General features: G+C 37.6%; 1 protein-coding gene across 3 annotated transcripts in view; it reads left to right on the top strand.

The window, feature by feature from the left end:
• Positions 1 to 13,145, top strand: part of ZFYVE26 (zinc finger FYVE-type containing 26) — a 79,073-nt gene that overhangs the window by 31,155 nt on the left and 34,773 nt on the right. For all 3 annotated transcript variants that reach the window (XM_074290458.1, XM_074290460.1, XM_074290457.1), the window contains exons 15-23: positions 1,911 to 2,112; positions 3,461 to 3,724; positions 4,764 to 4,883; positions 4,979 to 5,143; positions 8,904 to 9,122; positions 9,626 to 9,731; positions 9,942 to 10,687; positions 11,132 to 11,328; positions 12,043 to 12,147. In XM_074290458.1, coding sequence (XP_074146559.1) covers positions 1,911 to 2,112; positions 3,461 to 3,724; positions 4,764 to 4,883; positions 4,979 to 5,143; positions 8,904 to 9,122; positions 9,626 to 9,731; positions 9,942 to 10,687; positions 11,132 to 11,328; positions 12,043 to 12,147 — 2,124 coding nt within the window. The remainder of the gene's footprint in view (positions 1 to 1,910; positions 2,113 to 3,460; positions 3,725 to 4,763; positions 4,884 to 4,978; positions 5,144 to 8,903; positions 9,123 to 9,625; positions 9,732 to 9,941; positions 10,688 to 11,131; positions 11,329 to 12,042; positions 12,148 to 13,145) is intronic.

The following is a 13,145-nucleotide window of genomic DNA, read 5'->3' as shown; positions in this document are numbered from 1 at the left end:
CATGTGAAGGCTATAAACCTCCAATAGAGGTTTTCAGGGCACAAAGGACATGCTAAAGCGTTCATAGGATTTGGAATAAGGCGAAACAGATTTAAATCTAGCTTCTACTACTTGTCACCACTACCATGGTGGTCCAGTCTTTTTGTTTTCCTGAGCCTAAAATAAAGATATAAGACCATATCAGAAATCATCAAACTATTGCCCAGAAGAACCATCTGTTTATTGTAAGGCTCAGAATTAAGAATAATTTTTACATTAATTTTTTAAAATCTATTAAGATAAAACTTTATTTTAAAATGTAAGATAATTTAAATATAATAAAATTTTATTTTAAAATGTAAAAGTCATTTAGCTCATGGGTTGTTAACTAGAATATTTTTTGATCCCTGGACTAAATGATTCCCTAAGGTTCTTCTTGGTACAAGATCCTTCTCATTATTGAATCTGTAATCCAAATTATAACAATCCATTGTTGACCTAAATCCCTTATCCTGACCCTGGGGTAAAAAAAAATAAGAACAATAAAGAAATTTACAAATGCAAGATGGTACTGTCATAATGCTAATATTATCATGTCAGCCAAGGGGCATATCTGTTACCAAGTAGGAGAGCCTGTTGGAAAAACCAAATAAAATTAAGTTTGTCTTATCTCTTCCCTTCTTCTGACCTCATTCTAGACAAAATTCACAATGTTCCATCAGTAAGCAATTATCAAGAGCTTATAATCTTCCAGTTTCTACTTTAGGTACAAAGATAGATCCAGGCACTGTTGCTGACTTCATTTTCCTAAGTCCTATCCCATAGCTCAGTAGGTGCTATAGAAATTCTTCTCTTATCATCACTGTGAATAGATCATTCCAGCAATGTTGATAAATCTGTTCAAATTTGAGTTTATTTGTTTTTGTACTTCAATTTTTATCACCAAATGTTCTTATGATAATGGGATTTATAAAGCTGGCTCTTATAGCAAGTTCTTGGCAGACTTAAGTTTTCATCTATTTTGCTGGGTTTGGGGTTGATACCACTACAAATGAGTCTATACTCAAAATTGTTATTCTGTCGTTTCTGAAAGGAAATTCAGTTTTCTGGTTGATACAATTTCGAGGTTCTTTGTAACCTTTTTGTTATAACAACTACTTAAAATCTGAACTCATCTCTACTGTTTCTGACTCTGAGGTTGGTGCCATGCCAACTAAAAGGATATGGTCAAAATCAGTGTTTTTACTTTTGTCTTATTTTCCAAAGTCAGCCTCTTGTTTAAACAGGTTGAATCACACACAGTTTGTTGTCTTCTTAAGCATGTAGGTGAACATTTTATTTCCTTTGATTTAGGCAACAGTTTAATTGATCAAGGGCTATAAACTATTGCCAACTATCCATCTAAATGACACTGGGAGAAATCCCAGGTGACAGGAGTTAGGCTTGCACTCCTTCATATTCTTGCTTTTATATCATCTATAGTATAGTAATAACAACAATGACCCTAATCCACATATCCTCCCTAGCACCCACTGTAAATCTCATGACACTTTTCCCTTGAATATGTTTCAGCTACTCTTTCTTCCTCTTGCATGCTGACCATAATGTGAGTTAGTGCAAATACTTTTATCCCTGTTTTGTAAATAAAGAAACTGAAGTAGATTCAAACTTAAATGACTTGCCCATAGTCACAAAATTAGTGTCAAACAGGTGATAAGGATCAGAACCAGGGTTCAAGCCTATTTCTTCTGAATACTTCATGACACATCCTCAGCATCCTCTGATCTTCTCTTACATCCAGGTATGCCCATAGACCGAGTAATTGCTCTGTCAGATGCTGGTCATGATAATTACAAGATCAGAGTTCCATAGAAATTTATTTCCTGAGTGAAACCATAGAAATAATCCATTCCCATACATCCTTGTGACAGGTTGTGTTCATGTTTGACCTGAAGTCTTCTCCCAGCTGTGGTGAGCTCGTGTTTATGGAGTGCTACCAAGAAGTGATCCAAGAGTTGGCCCAAGTAGAACACAAGATTGAAAATACAATCTCAGATGGGGTTAGTACTACTGTTCGGCGAACCAGCAGTGGCCGCTCAACTCTCCAGGCCATTGGTAGTGCTGCTGCAGCAGGTGAGAATATTTTTTTTCAGAATAGGGGAGGTAAAGTAGAAAATGGTACACGCTACTGATAATAAGGAAAAAAATTTCAAGAACATGAACCACTTAGGCAGTCTAATGAAGCTTATGGACCTCTTCTCAGAAAAATGTTTTTAAATGAATAAATAAAATACTAGCATTATGAAAGAAATCAGTTATGTTGAAATATACTTATCAGAATATTAAGAAGTCCTGCCCAAGAATATCTTTCTTGAGGACAAAGAAAACTATGGAATATAGATCTGTTTCATCTCCATTATGATATGTTTTAGGTACCAGCCATTAGACACTCCCTTAAGTTTTTCTACTGTATTTGGACTTAAAAGAGAAACCATTTTATCCTGCTTCTCCATTTTCTTGGCATCAGTCCTAGTGCTTCTGTATATGACTAACCATTTTGTTTCCTCCCCATGTCATTCAGGCTTTATAAAGAATATCATTTTCTTTAACTGGTAGACAATGTAGGCTTTTTAAGTACTATTGATAACCCACTGGGATATAACTATCTACTCCAACTTGGGCTCCAATGTAAAAAAAAAACTTTTAATCACTTATTGCCATAACTCTTCACACCCCTTCTTTTTTTTTTTTTTTTTTTTTTTTTTTTTTTTAATAAACCTGGTAACAGTTATTGATATTCAGTATGGTAGAAGCCCCATGAAGTTAAATCCCAAATTATAAGAGCATCCTTATTTGACTTGTCAAGGAAAGCTTGCCCTTAGGCCCTTTTCATCAGCCAGCCCCTGTACAACTATGCCTCCCCTCCTTCTCCAGCAGAGGGCGCCTACCGTATCGTATCCTCATTCATTCATTTTCAGTCTCTCCCTATCTAATGGCTCTTTGCCTGTAGCCCCATTTCCCTAAAGTGATTTTTCTCCTACTCTCTGTATCCTGTATGTGTCTATTTATTTATATATTGTTTCTTCATTAGTATAAAGTTCTTTGAGGGCAAGGATTGTTTTAGCATTTTGTGCTTTTTTTTTTAATCCCCTAGAGGTTAGCATGGTTCCTGACACATAGGGAGTTTGTCCTCATGTTTACTTCTGCCTTTTAGAATCCCTAGCTCTTTTCCAAGCTCAGCTCAAGCATAATCTGAGGCCTTTCCTCATCTCTCCCTCTCCAACTCTTAGTGCCCTTCTCTTCAAAAAAGAAAACTACCTTATACTTAATATCTATATGTTCTTATATGTAAATATATTGTTTCTCCCCAGTAGAGTATAAACTATGCCTCATGTAGTAAGTGCTCATCAATACTTTTTAATTGGTTGATGATGTTCATTTCAATCTTCTATATTTTTTAATTGTACTGTTTCTTTTCTAGGTATGGTATTTTACTCTATCTCTGATGTGACTGACAAACTGCTTGGCATCTCTAGAGACCCCATCCCTATCCTCCAAGAGGACTTCTGGATAAGCAACATGCATATGGAGCCCACTGCTCCCTTGAGGGACATTCTGGAAGACCTCAGTCCCCCAGCTATGGCTGCATTTGACCTAGCCTGTACCCAGTGCCAACTGTGGAAAACTTGCAAGCAGCTTCTAGAAACAGCTGAACGACGTCTGCACAGCAGCTTCGAGAGCCGTGGTGAGAATGCTTTATGCTTTGTCCCTTTAGCTGCTAGTGAGATAAATTTCTTCTCTGTTCCTTAAAGAGAAAAATGAGATTCTTTGAAAGGTGAAGTGAGAGAGAATTGCTCCTTCAGTTTTCTTCTTATTACCTATTTATCTCTGTAGCCCAAGCTAATTTGTGTAGTTAAGAATGGCCTAATTGAAAACCTAATGTCTAAATAAACAAATTTATTTATGTGATTCTAAACACTTAGTCACTTGTAGAATCTTCCAAATTTATGTAAGATTTTTGTGAAAGAAGTGATTTTTTTTTCCCCAAAGAAAAATAGTAATTGGTCATTGCCTGAAATTTTATTAGATTTCTATAAATGAAAAGATTTTGAACTTGAAGTTTGAAAGGAAAGGAAATAGAGAAGAAATGATATTCAAAGATGAACTGAGGATTGAGGATAGAAGACAGCTAAGCTAAGCCCTTTCTCATCCACCACATCATTTCTGACTTTTCAGTTAGAATACTATTTGATTTTCATTTCATTTTGTTTTGTTGAGAATTTCTCATTTCAGTAATGTGGCATTACTATTATTACCATATTAAAGAGATACTTCTTCCACTAGACTCCCTGCTGGGCCACCAATATTTTACTTTGTAAAGGAAGAAGTAACATTTTGTGAGTGAGTGCTAAGTTGCAGCAGTTTTTAGCAACAGTAGTTTTGTATCAGTCAGTCATTTGTTGAACATTAGTTACAATCTTAGAAATGTGCCAGGCAAGATGGTAGGGGTACAGAAGAGATGAGCCATGACAGCATATGGGTTTATATTTAAATCATCAAACACCTCCTGGGCTGTAAGCACAAAGCCAAGACAGATGTCACTGCAGGCTACCTGGGAAGGGTTTTTACAACCATCAGCAGTTCAGTTCAGGTTCCACAGCAAAGGACAAGGAAATAATATATGCCCTTGTCTCACCTGAAAGAGAGAAAGTAAATGTAACAGTGATATGGCATTGGAATTTTAATTTTTAGAAGCACCTAACCTTGCCTTTATTTGATCCCAGGTCGAAAGCTGGACTATGTTCTCCTGAACTCTGAAGGTATTAGAGGCTTTCCAGTTGTTCTTCAGCAAATTGGAAAACTTCTCAACTACCCTTTTGTGCCAGTAGGACAAATTAAATCTGGTAAGCTGCTTTCCCTTCCTTCTCTCCTGGATTAATGCATTAGGAGTCTGTCCTTAGGCTCTCTTTTCAACCTCACTTTCATTTGCATTTCATAGACAATGCAGAAGAAAAAGCAGGCAGTCACCCTCGGTACAGTATTAGAGACCTTCTTCAGATGTGCCTCCCAAGTCTGACGGAGGACTGTGTGTCCAACCAAGTCACCCTTTACCAGCAGCGAGAGCAAATTCTCCAGACGCTGATTCAGGCACTGCAGCTACCAGGTTGGCTTCATCTTTCTCTACCTCCTAAATGCAATTGAAAAAGAACAAGAGCTCAAGTAGGGAGAATACAAAAAGCTGGCAATTAGAGAAGAGTGGTAAATTGGGCATTTAGTACAAAGACTGAAGACTCACAGAAACCCAGTAATGGGAGAGACTTCAGTGACTGCCTTATCTGACTTGTACCTTCCTATACAGTCATTTGTTTTACATTATTCCCAACAAGTAGTCATTCTTTGCTTGAAGAACTTATTTTTTAAAAAAAATTCCATTTTTTGACAGCTCTGGTGTGAGGGAAATTTGACCTCCTGTTTACCTCTTTTTACTTTCTGTTCCTTATTCTTGTTTTTCCCTATAGGGACAAGAAGAACAAGACTAAAAAAAAGGCAAAGGGAATTAACTTTTTTATAGCACTTTATGCGTGCGAGGCACTTTTACAAATATTATCTCATTAACCTGGGCCTTCTGCCATATGATAACCCTTCAAGAAGTTGAAGGCCTAGGTCTTCTCCCCATGCTAAACAACTTCAGTTCCTACAGCTGATCTTTGTATATCATGGTGTCAAGGTCCTCTTCTCTCAATGCCCTGATCCTCATCATATGATCAATGCCTTTCCAAAATGTGTTTTTCAGAATTAAACAAAATAATCAGTCTTTTTTTTTTTTTTTAAATGGGAAGTTCTTCTGTGTTGCAGAGTTGATATTTGCAGAGTTGATATTTGAAATAGCGTTAAGATATTACATTTAGGGGGCAGCTAGGTGGCTCAGTGGATAAAGCACCAACCTTGAATTCAGGAGGACCCGAGTTCAAATGTGATCTCCGACACTTAACACTTCCTAGCTGTGTGACCCTGGGCAAGTCACTTAATCCCAGCCTTAAAAAAAAAAAAAGAAGAAGAAAAAAAAGATATTACATTTATCTGTATTATAAATTTCATCTTAATAAATTCAATTGATTATCCTAATATGTTAAGATCTTAGCAAAATATTTTACAAAATCTCTCATACTATTCTTGTGAGTAAGATGGAGGGATATAGCTCAGACATAATATGAACTGACAAATGATGAACTAATCAAATGTCCAGGCTGAAACAATAGGTTTTGATGTTATCTAGAAGAGAGACAGGCATACCATGTTCCCTAGAAAGTTGTTTACTGTCCAGCCCTTTTAGTCAAAGGCCATAGATAATATTTTTATCAAATTTGTGAATGACACAAAGCTAGAAGAAATGGCTAATATGTGAGATGAAAGAGCAAGATGCAAAAAGATCATGACAAGCTACAGCATGTGGCTGAATCTAAGGTGGCGTTTTGTAGGGATAAATGTAATATATTTGGTTCAAAAAAATCAGACTTACTTCATAATATAAGATGAAGGGAGATATTGTTCATCTAGAAAAGATCTTAAGGTTTTAGTGAACTATAAGTTCACTAGAATTCATCAGGATGATCAGGCAGCCAAGAATGCTAATGTAAATTTAAGCTTCATTACGGAAGGCACAAGATCCAAACTAAGAATGACATTATCCCTCTCTACTCTGCTTTGGTTAGATCAAATCTTGAGTAGATTTGGTTTTATATGTCATGTTTCAGAATGTGCACTGATAATAGGGCAGGTATTCAGAGGATGACTTCTAGGATGGTAAAGGACCTCAAGGTCATGCCATATAAATATGAAAGGAAGGAACTGGGAATATTTAGCCTGAAAAAGACTTAGGGAAGATATGTTAGCTATTGTCAATTGTATGAAAGTGGAAGAAAGAAGAAAGGAAATAAGCATTTATTAAGCACTTATTATGTACCAGACACTGTATTAAATGCTTTAGAAATTTTGTCTTATTTGATCCTCACAACAACCTGATAAGGTAGGTGCTAATATTATCTCCATTTTATAAATGAAGAAATTGAGACAGAAGTTAAGTGACTTGCCCAGAGGTGATCTCATCTATTTACATAGGTTTCATTATCTTCATTATTTGATTGACTCCCAAATTCATATTTCCAGTGTTATCTCTTTTCATCTCTGACCTATGTCACCAGCAACCTACTTGACATAAATGACACGAATGTCCAAAACAGAATATGTTACCCTTCCTTTATCCAAACAATCCTATTTTGACTGAGGCGTCATCATTTTTATATTCACCTAAGTTCAAAACTTATAATCACACTACCTTCTTCCCTCTTACTCTCAATCTACATTTCTTTCATTCTTCCCACCTCATGGGTACTACTCTAGTTTATGCTCATATCACCTTTTGCCTGGAATATTGTAATAGCCTCCTTATCTATCTTTTTGCCACAAATTCCTCCCCTTTCTCTAATCTGTCCTTCAATAACTGCAAAATAATTTCCTAGGGGCACAGATCTGACCAAGTTTTGTGATTCTCAAGATAAAATACAAAGTCATTTGTCCAGCATTTTAAAAGCTGTTCACAATCTGACTTCAATCCAGAAGTATTACATGTTGCTTTCCTTCACATTTTCCTACATTCTAACTGCCAATAATCCATTCCCCCTGTTCAGAAAGTTATGTCCCAGTTCTATACCTTTGTATTCCAGGTATAGAAAATAATTTTTATGTTGTCTCTTCCCATTCCTCATTAGAATCTCCTGAAACTATATTCAAATATGACCCTTTCCTTGAAATCTTTACCAATCTATGTACATAATATATCTCCATTAATATCATATAAGCTCCTCAAAGGTTAAGACTATTGAAGTTATTAAATGATTGTTTGATTGAATTGAATTACAATCAATAAAACAGAATAAGGAACTCAGAAATAGAATTCAGTGAGTATAAAAGATTTATGTTTGGTAAACCTCCACTCACGCTCAAGGAAATAGAATCTGAAAACAATATGAAAAATAATGGATTTGGATTCACCATTCATACCATATACTACAACAGTAATATATGATATTAATGATATATATATATATTTTTAAGCAATCATAAAAGAATTGAAATATATATATATATATGTGTGTGTGTGTCTATCTGTTTCAACTGTGGAGTAGAACATCACTTTTCATTTTTATTAATCAAAAAGAATCCTTGAAGACAAAATTAATGAATTTGGTTATGTAAGGAATTGAATTATGTGAGTTATACATGGCTCTACCTGACTTGCCCAGGTGATATATATCATATACTTGTGGGTATATTTTCCTGTCAGAAAATTAAATGATGAAACTTTATAAGGAAGTATATGATTATCACTCCCAACTACATAATCTTGTACCCAAAAATGTTCAATAAATTTTGACACTCTTTACCTGAGTATTTTTGTGCTACTAATTAAGGTATTCTGAATGCAGTGATTTTGCCTCAGAGTTCTCCCTTCCAAGTTCTTTCTCCTTCTCAGATGATTCCCCCCCTCCTGCTCTCCCTACTTCTGCCTTAGCTTTCCTCAAGCCTCACTCAAAACCACTGACAATTCTGGTGTGCTTGGGGGGTATTCTGGGGTCACAAGTCTCTAATTTGCCAATTTAGGATTGCCTAACTTTATTCCTTCAGACACCAGCTTTTCCTCAGCTTAAGTCAAGAATAAAATCTTAGGTCTCTCACATTAAGAAATGATTGGGTAGGTTGATATATTGAAAAAATTTTGTTTATCCCTGCCTTATGAGCAAATAGCTTAGTCTACAAATAGAAGCCAGATTTAAATTTGGAGAATTTTAATTCATGGATTGTGATGGAAATTCAAAAGGCATAGTAATCCAGTAGTCCTTTATTGCTTATCTTATTCTCCTTAGAACCAAAGGGAAACCTCCTATCTTCCTTGGTGGCACAGGCATCTCAAAAATTACCTGAAATAGGAGCCCATCCTGTGCAGATTCAGACACATCTTCTCATGAAGAACCTAAACAGCCAGATCCTAGGAGACAGTGGAACAATTGACTATGTGGGTGCCTTCTTCACTTACTCAAGTACTATGGCTTCTGTGGTCCTTCGAAGCCTGAGTTCTGAGCCTGGTAAGTAGCAGACAGATGCCTGTTCTTGGGGATAAGGATTCATTATAGTAAGGGACCCTGATAAATTGGAAAGGTTTTGAGCCAAGAGAAAACTCTAGGCCAGAGTCCTAAACTTGAGCTCAGAGATTTTTAGTACAGGGGTGATTGGTGGGCAAAGGTGATAGATATCCAGGAAGTAGGACTTGTGCTCCCAAAAAGAGAAGTGGTCTGTTACAGATGGTTCAGTTCGAGAAGTATTCACTCTGTTCCCTGTAGATTCCATTTCCTTCCTTGCTGACAGTAGATCATGTCTAGACCAGGGCTGGTAGGGAGAAGGTGAACTTGAAGTCAAAAGGATACTGACAGTGCTGCTGGCTGAGAATAAAGAGATGAATTTAAGCATGCTCCTAGCACAATCTTCAGCTTCATCCCATGTATATTCCTTGATGCTTCCAAGAAGCCTATATCTTTCTGATGATATAATTACCCTAATACATTTCTCCTTATCCTTATTTCCTTTATAGATCATGCAGTGAAGGTGAAAGTAGGGAACCCTTTCATCATTCTGCATCAGAGCCCTTCCCAACTTATGTCCCACCTCCTCCTTGAAAGACAGATTCCTCCAGACAGGTGGGTGCTTTGGTGTGATTTTTTTCACAGACCATTTGATTTCTGATCCATCAGGAAAGCTCTTAATGGATGGAAATGGAAGTCATGCAGAAAATTAGAACTGAGATTTCAATACCAAACTAACTCTAAGCTTCCACTTGCACTAATACTTTGATTTTATTTCTCAGTTTCCTTCTTCCTCTTACCAAGTTCTTACTTCTTTTTTTACAGGCTGGCATCTCTTCTGTCTCAAGAACAACTCAGCTTGAGTGTGCCACAGATTATCATCAGCTGCTGTTGTGAGCCCTTTCCCCTTTGTCCTTCTCGGCAGAGCCAACAGACTTGGTCCCTTTTGACCCATTTGGGTGTATTAGCACAGTTGCACACCTCCTGTTACCTGAAAGACATTCCACTCCCAAGTCTTGGCCTAACAGAACCAAAAGAGAAACCTTTGTTGGATCTTCCTTCTCCCTCCTTCTCAGGTGACTCCCCCACTCCTGCTCTCACTGCTTCTGCCTTAGCTTTCCTCAAGTCTCACTCAAAACTACTGACAATTCTGGCATGCTTGGGCGCTACTCAGGGGTCACAAGTCTCTAAGCCCAGTCTGTCTTGGAAAGAACTATGTGGTCGGAGAGAGGCTCCCTTGGCCCCAGAACAAGTAGCCCGGGAATGTGAGATCCTCCTGAATGAAGTCCCTATGTTAGAAACCTTCCTCACGGCTGCCTGGGAGCCTCTCCGGGGCACCTGTGAGGAGGAGCAGAGTTTGGCAGGTGGATTGTGTGGCCACACTTGTCTCTCTGCTGTTCTCCTGGGCTTGCACTCTCCTGTTGCCATGGATGTGCTGACAAAAGCCTTTGAAGAAGCACTAGTAGCCAGGGACTGGACCCGAGCTCTTCAACTCATGGACTTATATGGACAAGACATGGAGGAATTAAGCAGCATAAGGGATGTAGTTCTGAGCTGTGCCACAGTCAATGGTAAGTAGGATCAGGACTTTGAGAGACAGAAGGGTTGTACTTGGGAGGAAGGAAATTCATTTCATAGGAGTAGTTAAGAGTTAGTAGATTCTGTCTTAGTTTGCTAATGTTAATGGTGATAGCAAGGAACAAAATCAAAACTGAAGTATCTCAATTATGATGATACTTAGTTGCTTTTCACCAGGGTGAAGACAGAGAGAATGCTCCTAATAGTCCTATCAATTTTATATACCTCAACTAGTACTCTGTATTGAGAATGAAAGACCTCTGAGGGCTTACACTTACATATACATTCCTATGGTTGGGGTTCATATTATTTCCATTTGGGTATTAGATAAATGTGTATCTTTGAATGTTGGTAGAGGGAGGGGACAGAGAGGAAGAAGGTTGTCATTGTCATAATAATCTGCTTGCTGACTGCAGGGCTTCCTGTTTTCCTTCTAGATAAGGATGGCTGGCATTATCTTTTTTCTGTAAAGGATGCAGTTCTGCGAAGCAAAATGGCCCTTTGGTTAGTAGAGAGATGGCCCCTAGAACCTTGCCTAGAAATTCTGGCATTTTGCATTTCTGAACCAGCCATTCCAGAAGAATTGGTATCAGAGCTGCATACAAAGCTGAATGAACTCCAAGTTTACCAGAAGGTAAAACCACCAACAATCAAAAAGTAAATAGACTGTTTAGCCTATCTTTGTCTTGACAATTTGCATGAAGATAGTAAGGATCCTTATAAAAATGAAGCAAGCACAAATCATAAAGAACTGAAAAGATAGCCATTCTCTTATAACTATAATTTCATGCTTTAGTGTACATCAAGCAAGGATAAAGAACTTTTAGGTTCCATGTATATTACCTGCACAGAAGATACAGCTAAATTTCAAAATCCACTTTGAAACTTTATGACATTGTGGTCTTGGATTTATGTTGTATTCAAGATTGAGAGAAGCACCTGGAAACCAATTTTTAAGAATGTATATATGTAATATGTGTTTAAAAAAAAAAAAGTCTATTATGGTGTTTTATCCCATTTGTGAGATTGCAAGGTTCTGGGAAAATACTTAATTGAAATGAAAATGGAGTCCAGAATTCTGTGTGAAGATCTCAAAAGAGTCAGCTCCTCCAGGCTTTTCTCCTTTCTTTTCGGCTTCTTGCCAGCAAGGACTAAAATTCAACCCTAAAATGAGGGGGCTTATAAAATATTAGTAATTTCAGATGGAGCCATCACCTCTAGGATCTTTCAAAGCTTTCAGCTTTTTAACCTGTTTATTGTCTGATTCTTCCTTTTTATCTTCAGTATGGATCAAGAACCTGTCATGTGTTTTAGTTTAGTTTTGTTTTGTTTTCTTATCTTCTTTCAGATTCTGGATTTGCAGTCCACTCCATTGTGGCCTGATTGGCAGACATTGAAGAGGTGTTGTGCTGACAACCCACCAATGGTCATGGACCTGATTCTGGAGGCAAAGGTACAGTTTTCCCAAACTGTCCTCATTCTCACCTCATAAGCCATTCCTCTGAGAAGGTTGGGGTTTCAGTTTTCTTGTCTGGGGAATTCTTGGGTGGAATGAAAGACCTCCTTGTTCATTTACTTCAACACATTTGCCACCTCCAAAAAACCCAAAGAAGTAATATTTAGGTCCCAAGGCCCACTGGCCCATTTTACTCCTTTATTTGAGCTTTCTAATTTTGCCCTTGGAAAAGAGGTAAGGAGAGAGTTCTGGAATGGCAAATAAAGGGAGAGTAATTAAGAATGTTAAGTTTCTCTAGGCCTTCTCCTGGTCTCCAGAGGGTCCCATAAGAACCTGATGAGAATAGTTAGAATGTGAATTTTAGGGTTTGCACAATGCCTAATCCCATTGAGTCCTCATGATAGCTCTGTGATGAGGCACTGTCGATTGTTATTTTGCAGATGGGAAAGCTAAGGCTCAGAAAGGCTCATATAGCAAATGCGTGTGAAAGACACACTTAAAATTAAGTTATCACGACTTCTAATCTGGCATCTTCCCACTATTCTACTCTGTCCCAAAAATGATGGCCTACAAGCAGGGACTTCTTATCCTAGGCAGTAATCTGAGGCTATGCTCAAGTTGCCTTAGATATTCTTTGTTGTTCAGTTGTTTCATTCATGTCTGACCATGACCTCATTTGGGGTTTTCTCAGCAAAGATACTGTGATAGTTTGCCTGTTACCTTTTCCAGCTCATTTTACAGATGAGGAATGGAAGCAAACAGGTTAATTGACTTGTTAGGGGTCGCACAGCTAAGATGTGTTTGAGGCAGATTTGAACTCAAGAAGAGTCTTCTTCCAAACTTCAGGCCCTGATACTCTGTCCCCTGTATCACCAGCCTACTCACTGGGAGGCCACCTCATGTGCTAGCTAGAGCATATCATGTACTAAGCACCATTGTTCTCATGATTAGAGAAAGTATTGATTGTTCTATATTTTTGCTGAGACAATTAGGGA

Source organism: Sminthopsis crassicaudata, chromosome 2, assembly GCF_048593235.1.
Source record: "Sminthopsis crassicaudata isolate SCR6 chromosome 2, ASM4859323v1, whole genome shotgun sequence".
NCBI lineage: Eukaryota > Metazoa > Chordata > Mammalia > Dasyuromorphia > Dasyuridae > Sminthopsis > Sminthopsis crassicaudata.
This window is presented reverse-complemented; position numbering and strand designations above follow the sequence as displayed.